Raw genomic sequence first — 13949 nt, forward strand, 5'->3', positions numbered from 1 at the left:
ACAGTGATAGCAAATAATAATAACCCCTCAGGGAACAAGCCTTACACTCTCCACGTCAGGAAGCTTCGAAAGGAAGGAACACAGAGGCAACCAAGAAATCAGAGTAGTCTTCATGGCACTGTGTCTTCTCTGCATCTTGCTGATTAACTGAGCCCTACATGTGCTAACCAAGGAGTCCACGGGGGATGAGGTGGGAGAGGCCCCCCGGCGACGCTGGAGGTAGGGGCGATGGGGAAAAAAGAAAAGGGTACAATTCCACTGGGAATAGGGTATCTGGAGACTCTGTCTTCAAATCCAGCGGACCTCTAGGCACAGTTTCAGGCCCTATTTAGGATTCCGTAGCAATTTTTAAGACAAAGCAATTTTCCTAAACATCCCTAGTTTTTTCTTTAGTCACTTGGATCTGGGTGTATCTGGGTCTTATTCAAGTTCCCAGACATTCTGCTCATTTTACCTTCTAAGTGCAAATGAGAGGCTGGAAAGGGTCAGTATTCACACCAGCTGGGGGCTTTAAATAAGGAATCTGAACACAAAACAACAAGAACTAGAGCTTGGGGGACACCCGCCTATGAAGCATCAGAACGGATGCTCCAGACATGGCCGTGTTCTCTCTACCACTCAGCACCGAGGGGTGACGGAGTGTCAGAGAACACCTCGTGGCAGCCACGGCCCTCCTCCAAGACCAAAGAACAAGTCATTTCACCCATGCCCAAGCCCAGCACCCAGGCGTTCTGTCTTCCAATGCTGCACTATTATTATTCTACTAGGTACAACAGCTCTAATAGCCATAGTGCCCATTGGGAGCCAGGTACTAGTCGAAGCCCCTGACAGGTGTTACTTTACTTAACCTTACAACCACTCCCCTGATGGAGGGACATTCTGCTCTGTTCCTTCTTCAGGCAAGGAATCTGAGGCCCGGAGTGTGTAAGTTCCTAGCTCAGTCTCAAAACTGGGGAAAGGGCTGAGCTTCCTACCCTGAACACCCACACTCCCTGCCACTAAGGAGTGTGCGTGTCTCCCTGCTCCCTCCCCCCATGGCTCCATCTGCAGAGAAGACTGGCCCCCTGGTGCTTCCTTAGCCCGACTTCACTGTGCAGTGAATTACTAAATTCTCCTGGGCTTCCGGTGGCACAAAGCACCACCAGAACACAAAGTCTTGAATTTAGTACTACTGGGCTCTCTCGCTGTAACTGGGAGAATAACAGCTTGTTTGTCCTCATGCTTTCCAAGATCCCTCACTGTTCCTTGAAAGGGTTTAAGCCATTTGATGCCTAAGAGCAATGTCATCATCTCCAGCCCCAACTCCTGTAGTTCTACGTGCAAAACAAAGAATTTGTCACCGTGAAATAACAGGAGGGATGAGAGAGCAGAGGGGATTGCAAGCTGGGTTATTTTTTTTACTGGCTCTGGTGAATTCTCTAATTGGCAGTTGGACCCCATGCCAGAAGCAGAAATGTGTGCAAGGCCTCGGGCTAATCATCTCACACCCCTCGCAGTTAGGAAAACTCCTAACTAGAGCTTCCTGAGATTGATTTCTTTTCTTTCTTTGTCCATTTGGAGGGCAACTAAAATCCACCTTTGCGGGCACAAGCCAGTAACTGACCCTCTTTTCTGCTGCACAGAACCTGAAGCGGGTGGCGGAGACCTGGATGGATGAGTTTGCCGAGTACATTTACCAGCGGCGCCCGGAGTACCGGCACCTGTCCACGGGGGACCTCTCCGCGCAGAAGGAGCTGCGCAGACATCTCAAGTGCAAGGACTTCAAGTGGTTCATGGCGGCGGTGGCCTGGGACGTGCCTGAGTACTACCCTCCAGTGGAGCCCCTACCCGCAGCCTGGGGGGAGGTGAGGCGCCCCCTGGGGGTGGGAGTGGGCTGCTGAAACCCTCAGCTCCCTTGCCCTGCGGCCAGGGTCAGCTGAAGTAATCTCCGATAAATATATGTCCTCTGTAGGAATTGCTGGGGAAGGGCATTCAGCTCACCCCTGGAACCCCTGGCCACTGTTGACTCCCCAAATTGATTTTTTAAAAATGCGCCTGGAAACTGTTTACTTGAGATTAGTGAAATTGCGCTAAGAGCTTGCAGAGAATGAAAATATCTGTCGTGCTCTTGTGTACATAAATGTGACCCGATGTCCACGATAAAATCCCTCCCTGTCCGCTGCGCGCGCAGCCTGGTTGCTATGGGCGTGTGCAAGGACGAGGTGCCCCGATGGGGCTGGGCGGCTTTCCTAACCAGGTGTGCGATGCAGGATCAAGAAGATGCGCTTTTCCACAATACCCTGAACTGTGGCAAACGTGGGACCTCATGGGTTCCTTAAATAAGCACCAACCTTTCCACCTCTGAGCGCTTCTTTTAAATTTTACTTCATGATCTAAAATGGAAAGAGCTGAAAGGCCCCAGGTGCCCAATTTAAAGCATCTATATTTTGGCATATAAAGGACTTTTGTGCTGGGTTCAGGTCTGTTCAGTCTCGTTACTGTGGCCTTTTCCTCTTAGGAGAGGGTGTGCTAGAGCAAGGACTCGAATTGCATGAGGTGAATTTAGTCTGCAATTTAATCTGCTCGGAGCAGGGGGCTTGGGGGGGGCGGGGCCGGGGGTGGGCGGGGAGGTATGCTAGCGCCATCCCCACGCTCGGGAGCAGACTGTCTCGTGTCGTGCAGGCGCCTTCCCATCGTCGTCCTTGACTTTGTGGTGTGGAGAGAACAGGCGCTTGTCCGGTTAGTGTCTGTGGCTTGGCAGAGCTCTGAAATCAGGTGGCCCCCAGGCGTGGCAGGGGAGGCCCGCGCGCTGGGGCAGCGTCCTTGGGTGAGCCAGCGTCCTGGCTCCAGGCAGAAAACGCGTTCAGCAGGTTACACGTGCGCTGCTTGTTTTGCTGAGGGGCCCGTAGAGAGGTGGTCCTCTGCTTGACCTGGGGAACCTCGGGCATGAAGGACAGAGCGAAGGCTGGCACCAGGGCTTCATCTCCTAATATTTTTTTGTATACACACGTGGTCCTGATCGTGGATGTTTCAGTGAGTAATTTGGTCTCTGACCCTTTGCATCTTAAAGATTTCATTAACGCGTCCCTGGAATATTAGTAATATTACTCTGCTGGTATTCGTTTTTGTTATCTACCAGGGGCTTAATTTACAGCAGCAGCAATTTAAAGTAGACCCCAGAGAGAACCTTCTTAGTCTAAGGTGTTGTAAGACATAAGAATTTGTTACCCAAGAAGCAGGTGAGTTTCTTCCTCGAGTTTTTGGGTTAAGGTTACGTCTGCCATCTTTCCCTAATAATCTAAAAACAGTACTGCCTTAGTGACTTAGTAGGAAACTCTCCAAGAGCCCGCGGCTCCGCCCCACGGCAGAGTCAAGCACGTGGAGGGGAAAGAAGCCCTGCCCGCCAAGTCCCTTCTGCCTCCGGAGCCAGCTCCCGGAAGCGCTGGTGTTGGTAGCTGGCCTGATCGCTTCAAGGTAGCTCCGTGGGGCTGGAGCGCTGGCCGCGCAGGCCCTGAGCGCCTGCGGTCCCAGGGGAGTCTCCGTGGTGCGCCCTATGGCGTCTGGAGGTGGTGCTCTTACTGCGGACGAGCAGGGACCGGGCTGCCGAGGGAGGTCATGCTGCCTGCACGCAAGGGTCTGGAGCCGTACCATATGCTCGCCCCGAACGCAGCCTCCGGTCCCAAGGAAGACCCTCATTTAGTCTGCTTCCTCACCAGGAAGCGCATGGTGGGCTGCATCTGTGAAGAAGACAACATCGTCTGGCCCTGGCTGCACAAAGGCGAGGCCTCGCGGAACCCATCACAAGCCGGTGTCCTAGCAGCTGGCCCACGGAGCCCCTGCACTAGCTCCCTCAAAACGGGGTGTAAAGTTTCTTCTTTGCAGTAAAGACATTACATTGGCTCCTCCTCCCATGAAAAAAAAAAAGAAAAGAAAACTCTCCAAGACCTCCCAGTATCATTGTGTGATTCGGGACGAGGTTAACATCTCATCAGTCTTTTCCCTATGTGGAAACGTAATTTTTTATTCCAACCTGGCTACTACCTAAACTGCGACTGGTCGCATTTTCCCTCGTTGCCTGACTAAACCATAACCTGCATTTATAAAGCATCTTGGGGGGGGGGGGGGAAAGCATCTTGCATGGAAACAGATTCAAAATGTCCCTGAGGTTCTAGAAAAGACATCACTTTCCAGGAATAATAAGAACCATCTTATGGCCAGTGGGTGATGCCAGTTTTTAACCTATTACTCTTGACTACCTCACATCTTTACGTGGTTTGCCTGGGCCCTAGAGACATTTGAGTTCATCATCCTTGGTTTAAACAATCAGACATTGAGAAGATCAGATTTTCTTCTAATAATGGCAAATTTCTTTCCCCAAAGCTTCAGAACAGCAAAGCAAAGTAAGGTCACCTTTAGGTTTAGGGAAAGAAGAAAATGGCAAAGTAGTTCAAGCGCCAGTTACATTCAGTTACATTTGCTCAGTGAAGGGGTGGTACACGGCAAGGATGAAGACGAGACGTAGGAGGAAGACAGAAGGAAGGGGAATCGGCAAGCGCCAGGGCTTGGGCTGGTAAAGTGTATCGAAAAATATCTATTTCCCAAGCAGGGGAGATCCCTGAGAGTAAAAGTGATGCCTGGACATTTAATGCAGGAGGCAAATGAAGTATTTGAAATGCAGCTTAATCTACATGAAGTGATGAACAGGAAGGACCATTTTCTAACTATATATTGGGTAATAACCTACTTCTTAATGGTGGATAAAAATTGCTAAACGTGCAGAATATACCTGTGGACCATTTTATCTCTAAAAAATTCAAAGTTTCACTCGTGTATTCCTTGGCCCTCTACAAAGAGCTTTTGTTTATTAATTTTTTATTTTGGAATAATTTTAAACATACAGAAAAGTTGCAAAGAAGGCACAGAAAGTTGACATATACCTTTCACCCATCTCTTCTAATGTTAACATCTTACATTTGCCACCATACGTTTAACCATAGCACATTTAAACTAAGTAATAAGTATTGGTACAATACTACTAACTCGGCTACAGACTTCAATCAGATTTCACCGGTTTTGTTTGTTTTTCTAACTAATGTCCCCTTTCTGCTGCAGGATCCAATCTAGTACATAAAAGCGCTGTTTCATTTCCTATAACCTTTAAATTAATGGCTCGAATGCGCCAAGCTTCTACATAAATGTAATAGGTCACTTGCTGTTTTGATAAGAGAGTGACAAGGGAAAGGCAGACTGTGTGGTAGGAAGGAACCCCAAACCTCCAGCAATGAAAACGCAAGACTCCTTTATGGGAGCGCTGTGCCGGGAAGCGGGGTAACGTGCTGTTTCATGCACTTGTACTTGGAACAGTTTCCCACCTGCTCCTCTGTGCCAGCCTGATTCTGGATAAACCATCAAGTGCTTAGGCCATCTTGGGCTCTGGTCGTTGGAACCCAGCTTGGAAAGGATGTGTTACAGACCATACACATCCTATAAACTGCTACTCGTTTCCCTGACAGATTCAGCTGGTTGTTGTGTGTGTCTCCTAACTCATCCCTCTCTTCCCCGCCCCCCACCCCGCCCCTTAGCTTATTCTCCACTTGAAACGGGAGATCAGGCCACTGCCTCACTCAGAAACTTTCAAAAGCTACCAGCTCTCTCGGGGTCAAAGTCAAAGTCCTCACCTGCACCCTGAACGACCTGGTCTCTGCTGCGTCCCCTCCGACCTCATCTCTTACTGTTAGCCCTCGGCTTCCTTTTTCCAGGGACACTGGCCTCAGCGCTGCTCCCCGTCAGGCCAGGCACAAGCCAACCTCAGGGCCTTGTCACTTGCTGTTCCTTCTGCTTACATCCCAAGGCTCTTCCCTCACTCCCTTCAGGCCCTTTCTCAAAAAGCGCTGTCTTCTCGGAAAGCCCTCCCCAGCTGTCCCCTCTGTCGTGGGCAGCAATGCACAGGGGGCTGTCCATCCTCATCCACTCCCAACGCCCCTCCCCTGCTCTCTCCTGCTCGTCAGCATCCCTCGCTACAGAACAAGCCATGCCATCTACATATTTATCGTGTTTCTCACCTACCTAGAAAGCCAGTTCCAGGACATAGGGTTCTGTTGATTTGCTGAGTTACTACTGCCCTTCAGCAGCTACAAACAGGGTTTGGCATATAGTGGGTGCTCAATAAATGCTTATTGAGTGAATGATGAAGGAGTGGAGGATCCTGGCTCCGTCACCCCCTCTGCATTCACAGCTCTGCCCAGAGGCCCCCATGGGCAGGCCAAGCTCTGGCCCCCCTTCACCGCACGGGGAAGGGTCTCCACACCACTCCCTGGCCGGGCATACAGAGGCTGCGTCTCTGGAAAGCCTGGCCGGGAAGACAGTGTGAGTAATGAATCTCAGGTGAGTGATTCCAAGGGACTGCCAGGTCCACATTCCATGTCACAGTCCAACAAGATATGAAATAGTCTCTTCTGACAACCTAAGGAGAAGAAGGAGAACCTCCAAAAGTGAAAATCCTCCATGCCAGCAATTTCCAATCTCTCCATGTCACCTTCGTACTTCAAAGGCAAGAAGAGATTAAAGTCACCTCTGATGGAGGCATCATTCCGTCCTCTGGTCGCCAGGGTAGTGGGTGGAGTGGGGAGGTGAGGGGCCCCGAGAGAATAAAGGGGATTTTGAGCCATGTAATAAGTCGAGCATCCCTTGGTGCTATTCATGTAGAAGCAATGCGCTTTCCGCAGTGCTGTGTTGGAGAAGAAACCCGGGTAAGAACAGGTTCAAAACAGAAAACTGTTCTTAAACCAGGCACAGAGGGAGTGTGTCTTTTTGTGTCAAGATGCTAAATGAACGGAACAGAATTTCCGATTATTTTTTGCCTTCTTACTCCTTCCCCTCCTTAGAATTCATGAATTCGTGAGAGCCATTTATAGTACTCCTTTATAGTCCAAAAAGTAGAGTTCTGCAGAATCCCGCATCTTCATGTGTAAGAGGGAATAAAAGATGTAAAGTAGACAGGCATGTCTTTCCTGACCAAGGTGTCTGCTTGCCGTCCTCAATGTGCCAATCTTGACACATCCGTTTGTCATCTCGCCATTGTGCAAAACTTTTGGAAAATCTTTACTTTAAAAATTCATTTCAATGCCGAACTTCTTCTGCTGCTATTTAAACCCCTCGCTCAAGAGTCATGTCACCCTGAATTGCGGCATCTTCACAAAGACAGGCCCCCGGAATCGTCCCAGCTCACCTCCTCGGCTTCAGCTGCTCTTGACTTATTTTCACTGGCTCTCTTCCTTCTGATGTTCTCACGGTGCACGAGGCCTTTCAGATTTCTCCGTATGGGCTTCCAGGAAAGGAAGCTTGACACTAGGAGGCACATTATCTGAAAGGCCATCTGACGGCGTGATGCTGTCTCTTTCAAACAAATTCTGTGCCAGGGTGGCTACTGGGTTACACAGAGGGAAACGCCAGGCTCTGGCTCCTTTTCTTGGGAGAGCAATGGCCCCCTTTCCCATCTCCCCCCACCAACAGCCTCGACTGGCAACGGGGGAACCCACAGAGGACGTGTCTTGCTGCTCCCCTGGCAAGCACACTGGGACCATCGCTGCCCTTCGGCCGCCCTCTGTCTAAACCAGACCTGTAAACTGAGCAGCCGTTCAGAGATGCTTTGTCATTCTCTGAGTGCACGAGACTTGATCTGTCATTTACTTTCTCAGGCAGAGACAATGCTGGCACACTATGCTAATTCATCTCTCTGGAGCTCCACAAGCAGGTTGAGAAAAAGGTAAGACTACATAAAGAATTGCATTATCCTTTGAGCTTCCACTATGTGTTTTCTGAGTTCTCAACAGCTGAGACAGTTGAAGACAAACTTAGTGTTGTCTTCAGCACTAAACGTGATTTTAATTTCATATCTCCAGCTGAGCAAACTGGACATCTTAATGCAAACTGGACATCATTAAGACATCTTAATGTCTCAAAAGCAGCAATTTGACCCATGTCCTAATAGAATCAGAGGTGTTTCAGAACTAAAAGATTTTTCTGCATATATACCTATATATATCTATAGATAGATAGATAGATAGATATACACATATATATATGCCAAAAACTTTCTATCTTCTCTTTCTATTTTGTTCTTCCTTACAATGTGTATGTATTCATACTGACATATGTTTATATACATAAATACATACCTTTGGGGTTTCACATGACAGGAGTAAAGGAAATTTTAAGTGTATGTTAGCCCAATCGTGAATTCATTCTAGTGTTTAATTTTTAATAACTGGTACCTTTCTAATTTCAACAATGACACAGAATTAATAGAATTTGAGGATCACTCAGCTATTAAAGTAGGATTTCCAATGCACAGCCTCAGAGAGTCAGCACTGGTGGAAAAATTCAATATAATTTTTCCAGCCATGGACATAAGAATACCCCCACCCCACCCATTCTTTTACAAAGAGCCCAGCTGGCTTCTGGGAGAGCTCAGAGTGGTCCCTTCAGGGGCAACTGCCCTCAACTTCAAAGTCTAGTGACCATCCACAGGTTGGTGGAGGACAAGAAAAAACACAGCAAAAAAATGGGCAAGATTCTTGGGGTCCTGGAATAACAGTGAGAAGATCCTGGGAGTCATGCTAAGAGATGCAGACAGATGCCAGGATGCATCATGGGGCTTGGAACTGGTTTCATCATTTGCTGGCAGACAGTAGTTAAGAACAAGAGCAAACATTCCTCCAAGTGTCCTCGCTATGCATTGAGCTGTCTGTCAGCAGTAGGTCTTGGCTGGCCCTGTTCCAAACTCTGGGACACACAGTTACTGCACCGCTTAGACGTCAGTTGTCCCTTCCATTCACAGCTTAAAGGTCATCAGTCAGTCTTAGATTTTGTGAGTGGCCTGAAACGTAACTGTCTCTTACTTGGACTGAGAGATGGGAAAAATCAGTGGTCCTGGCCTCCTGAAGCCACCATTCTCTCTCCACGTTTTGTTTTCTCTCCAACTATCTCTTTATGCTTTTGATCCACTTGATTAGATTTCTTATTAATTTTAAGAAATACAGGAATTTCCTTTGACCACCTCTAGATTTCCAAAACATTGTTTCTGTCCCATCAACAACAAACAAGCTCTTAGGTCTTTCCCTTTCACAGCCACATGCAAGGCCTTTTCTCTCGAGCTTCTATTGCCAATGTGAAGTCTGTTAGTTGCTCAGTTTCTGAAAAAGGTTGCCAATCCGTTAGGCCCATTACAAAGAGAAATTAACATGACAAGATAATCTCAGGAGGAGCTTAACTTTCTAGACCATCCCTAAAACAGGAAGGACAAGTCAGTTTTTCTTAGTCTTCTTCTAGACCCAAATCATGCAGAACCAGTTACACACATCGACCCTCTTTGCCCACACTTTTTTGCCAGAATTGCATACCAGTCGGCAGCAAATAATTTTGTTCCAGATCCTAACATTCAAATACTGCCATTCTGCTGGAAATAATGAAAAACCATGTGGTGTGATGCCGGAAATAAAAAGCTAAATTTTCTACAATATTCTCGTTTTAAAAATATACTGGGATTTCCGATGCTAAACACATGGCCGCAGCATGGTTTTGTTCAATCATAAAAGCCAGGCAAAACATATAGGACAGCAAAAGAAAAAACACACACAACATGGATAACATCTTACATAAAACTGGTGACAAGGAACCCCCAGGAATCCCAGAGTAGGGTTAGTGTTACCTATACACCAGGCAGCAGCAGGTCTTGTGTGAGATCACTGGGGATGAGGGGTTGGTAGGAAACAGAAAAGGAGAGTGTGGACACTGCTATGAGCTGCAACTCAGGAATCAACAAATATTCACCCCCAAAAGGAGCTGATCCTTTACAGAATAGGAACTAAAGCAATTAAATCTGCAAATGACCAGTGAAATTCAAAGACTCCCTCACAGGCTCCAAGCTGAGGACAAGTGCAAAGAAACCATAGGAAACCAGTAAGGGGCCTGGGAATTCAAAACAATGCCAAAGCAGCCTCCACCCGCAGGATCTCAGAAATGCTCTGACACACTCCCTTTTGGAAAGACAGAGACTCATTCTTTCCACTTCCCTTCCACCAACCTTGCTAAAAAAAAAAAAAAAAAAAAAAAAACAACAACAAAAAAAAACCTGCTGATCACTGGATCTGAAACAAAACACTGTGGATCCCAGGGAGACTAAACTTCTAACACCAGAGAAGGAGGTATCTGGGCTGGCCCCCAGGACATGGTGGACAAGCACGTGGAAAGGCAGCCTCACTGCTCTGGAAGGAAAGACCTTCAGACTCCAGACAACACAGAATTAGAGGCAGGAAGCTTTTGTGAATCAGGCTCACCCCTGAGAGACAGAGAAGTCATCATGTATATAAAGAGGCCATAATTTTTTTAATCTGTCACAGTAACAATGCAGAAGAGAGCCCTACAGAGGTACTTTCCAAGAGAACCATTTAATTTGTATGTGGAAAATAAAACCAGATTACAATAAAACCCCATACAGAGATACAGCAAGGATAAAGATTTAAATGAGCCAAATAAAGTTCCAGGAGATGATGAAAACATCCCACACATGTGGCCACAAAGAGGATGAAAACAGCAACATATGATTTTTAAATGAGCTAAAAGAAGCTTAAAAACAATCAAAGCTTGAAAGAACCAAACAAGTCAGAATTAGAACAGCTCAGAAATGAGATGGCTAAACCAAGGGTCTACTGTATAACACAGGAAACTATATTCAATAGCTTGTAATAAACTATAATGGAAAAGAATCTGAAAAAGAATATATATACCCATACACACGTATGTGTGTGTATATATATATATATATATATATATATATATATACATGTGTGTGTATTTATGTAAAACTGAGTCACTTTGCTGTACACCAGAAACTAACACATTATAAATCAACTATAATCCAAAAAAAATTTTTTAATTAAGGAAAGAGAAGACACTTGGAATGATGTGAAATGTGATGATATGAAAAGAGAGCTGAAAACTCAAGAATGAAAAGAGAAGAAAAGGAAAGAAAAAAAAAAAAATCTCAGAAACAAAGACTGAATTAGAAGAAACAAAGAAGCATATAGACACCCGGGGAGGCCCAGGAAAAGCAACCAAGGCTGGAAGGGAGGAGAGTGAAATTAAGAAAGCAGAAATAAAGAACAGATAGAAGATTCTACCAAAGATTTGGAACAACAGAGTTTTAATGAAGATTTAACATCAATTCTCAAAGAATGTTCCCCCACAAAATGAAAGACAACAAAGACATAAAACTATAATTAAGAAAACCTTCACAAAATAAAAGATTTGAACCTACATATTAAAGGGGCTATAGCTGAGAAATTCAACTGAGAACCCTCAACACAAACATTTCTAGTAAAACAGTTGTATTTTTTAAATGAAGGAAAACAATTTTGTGCATTCAACCAAAAAACAAACAAAAACAAAACCTAAGCCAGACTTTGAAGCACAAACATTTTGTACCAGAAAACAATGGACGACATTGTAAAGATGCTTCAGAAAATAAAATATGAGCCAAAGATTTTATATCCAACCAAACTGTGCTTCAAGTATAAAGCCCACTGAAAAATAGTTATAAACATTCAAGAACTCAGGGATTAATTTTCCCAAGAGTCTTTCTGAGGAACCTACTAGAGAATGAGCCTCAGAAAACCAAGAGATGTTTAGATTAGCTTGGCCTACGGTCTGGTAGAGAGTGGCTGAAAGGATAAAAGAATATGCAAGAAAACTATAAGACACTGATGAAAGAAAAATTAAAGATGATATAAACAGATAGAGAGATATACAATGTTCTTGGATTGGAAGAATCAACACTGTGAAAATGACTCTACTACCCAAAGCAATCTACAGATTCAATGCAATCTCTATCAAACTAACAATGGCATTTTTCACAGAACTAGAACAAAAAGTTTCACAATTTGTATGGAAACACAAAAGACCCCGAATAGCCAAAGCAATCTTGAGAAAGAAAAATGGAGCTAGAGGAATCAGGCTCCCTGACTTCGGACTACACTACAAAGCTACAGTAATCAAGAGAGTATGGTACTGGCACAAAAACAGAAATATAGATCAATGGAACAGGATAGAAAGCCCAGAGATAAGGTGACCATATATGCATGGGTTTATCTTTGATAAAGGAGGCAAGAATATAAATAGAGAAAAGACAGCCTCTTCAATAAGTGGTGCTGGGAAAACTGGACAGCTACATGTAAAAGAATGAAATTAGAATACTTCCTAACACCATACTCAAAAATAAACTCAAAATGGATTAAAGACCTAAATCTAAGGCCAGACACTATAAAACTCTTAGAGGAAAACATAGGCAGAACACTCTATATGACATAAATCACAGCAAGATCCTTTGTGACCCACCTCCTAGAGAAATGGAAATAAAAACAAAAGTAAACAAATGGGACCTAATGAAACTTAAAAGCTTTTGCACAGCACAGGAAACCATAAACAAGACAACCCTCAGAATGTGAGAAAATATTTGCAAATGAAGCAACTGACAAAGGATTAATCTGCAAAATATACAAGCAGCTCATGCAGCTCAGTATCAAAAAAACAAACAACCCAATCCAAAAATGGGCAGAAGACCTAAATAGACATTTCTCCAAAGAAGATATACAGACTGCCAACAAACATATGAAAGGATGCTCAACATCACTAATCATCAGAGAAATGCAAATCAAAGCTACAATAAGGTATCACCTCACACTGGTCAGAATGGCCATCATCAAAAAATCTACAAACAATAAATGCTGGAGAGGGTGTGGAGAAACAGGAACCCTCTTGCACTGTTGGTAGGAATGTACATTGATACAGCCACTATGGAGAACAGTATGGAGGTTCCTTAAACAACTAAAAATAGAACTGCCATATGACCCAGCAATCCCACTACTGGGCATATACCCTGAGAAAACCATAATTCAAAAAGAGTCCTGTACCACAATGTTCATTGCAGCACTATTTACAATAGCCAGGACATGGAAGCAACCTAAGTGTCCATCATCAGATGAATGGATAAAGAAGATGTGGCACATATATACGATGGGATATTACTCAGCCATAAAAAGAAACGAAACTGAGTTATTTGTAATGAGGTGAATGGACCTGTCAGTCATACAGAGTGAAGTCAGTCAGAAAGAGAAAAACAAATACCGTATGCTAACACATATATATGGAATCTAAAAAATAATGGCTCTGATGAACCTAGGGGCAGGACAGGAATAAAAATACAGATGTAGAGAATGGACTTGAGGGCACGGGGATGGGGAAGGGTAAGCTGGGACGCAGTGAGAGAGTGGCATGGACGTATATACACTACCAAATGTAAAATGGATAGCTAGTGGGAAGCAGCCGCATAGCACAGGGAGATCAGCTCGGTGCTTTGTGACCACCTAGAGGGGTGGGATAGGGAGGGTGACACAAGAGGGAGGGGATATGGGGATATATGTATACATATAGCTGATTCACTATGTTATACAGCAGAAACTAACACAACATTGTAAAGCAATTATGCTCCAATAAAGACGTTAAAAATAAATTAATTTTAAAAAGAATATGCAAATGTTATATGGTCTGACACTGTAGAAATAACACAACAAACAAATAAGGAAAGTAAGCGGAAAGTAGAATAAGTTCTGCTAATAAGAACTTAATAAGTTAATGCCCACGGGCATTAACTAGGATTAAAAGAATATGTTTAGACACTGGAGGAGAAGGAAGAAAAGGGAAAACATTCTAACTAATCAGTACTGCTCAGAAAAGAGTAGAATTAGGCATTTCCTTAAAAAAAAAGAAACTTCAGATATTATACACAATATTAAAGGTAACCAGTAGAACAAAAATACAAACCATATGAAATACCAAAGATTACAAAGAGAAAAGAAAATGAATCACACAGTGAAAGATTTACTAGATACAGTAAATAAATAATATATTGATAT

The 13949-nt window shown here is 44.5% G+C and overlaps 1 protein-coding gene across 1 annotated transcript in view; it reads left to right on the forward strand.

Moving 5' to 3' along the window:
* GALNTL6 (polypeptide N-acetylgalactosaminyltransferase like 6) overlaps nucleotides 1-13949 on the forward strand; it is a 1145577-nt gene that overhangs the window by 1081397 nt on the left and 50231 nt on the right. Inside the window, exon 9 of the mRNA XM_033857546.2 lies at nucleotides 1623-1844. Coding sequence (XP_033713437.1) covers nucleotides 1623-1844 — 222 coding nt within the window. The remainder of the gene's footprint in view (nucleotides 1-1622; nucleotides 1845-13949) is intronic.

The sequence above is a fragment of the Tursiops truncatus genome, chromosome 6 (assembly GCF_011762595.2).
Source record: "Tursiops truncatus isolate mTurTru1 chromosome 6, mTurTru1.mat.Y, whole genome shotgun sequence".
Lineage (NCBI taxonomy): Eukaryota > Metazoa > Chordata > Mammalia > Artiodactyla > Delphinidae > Tursiops > Tursiops truncatus.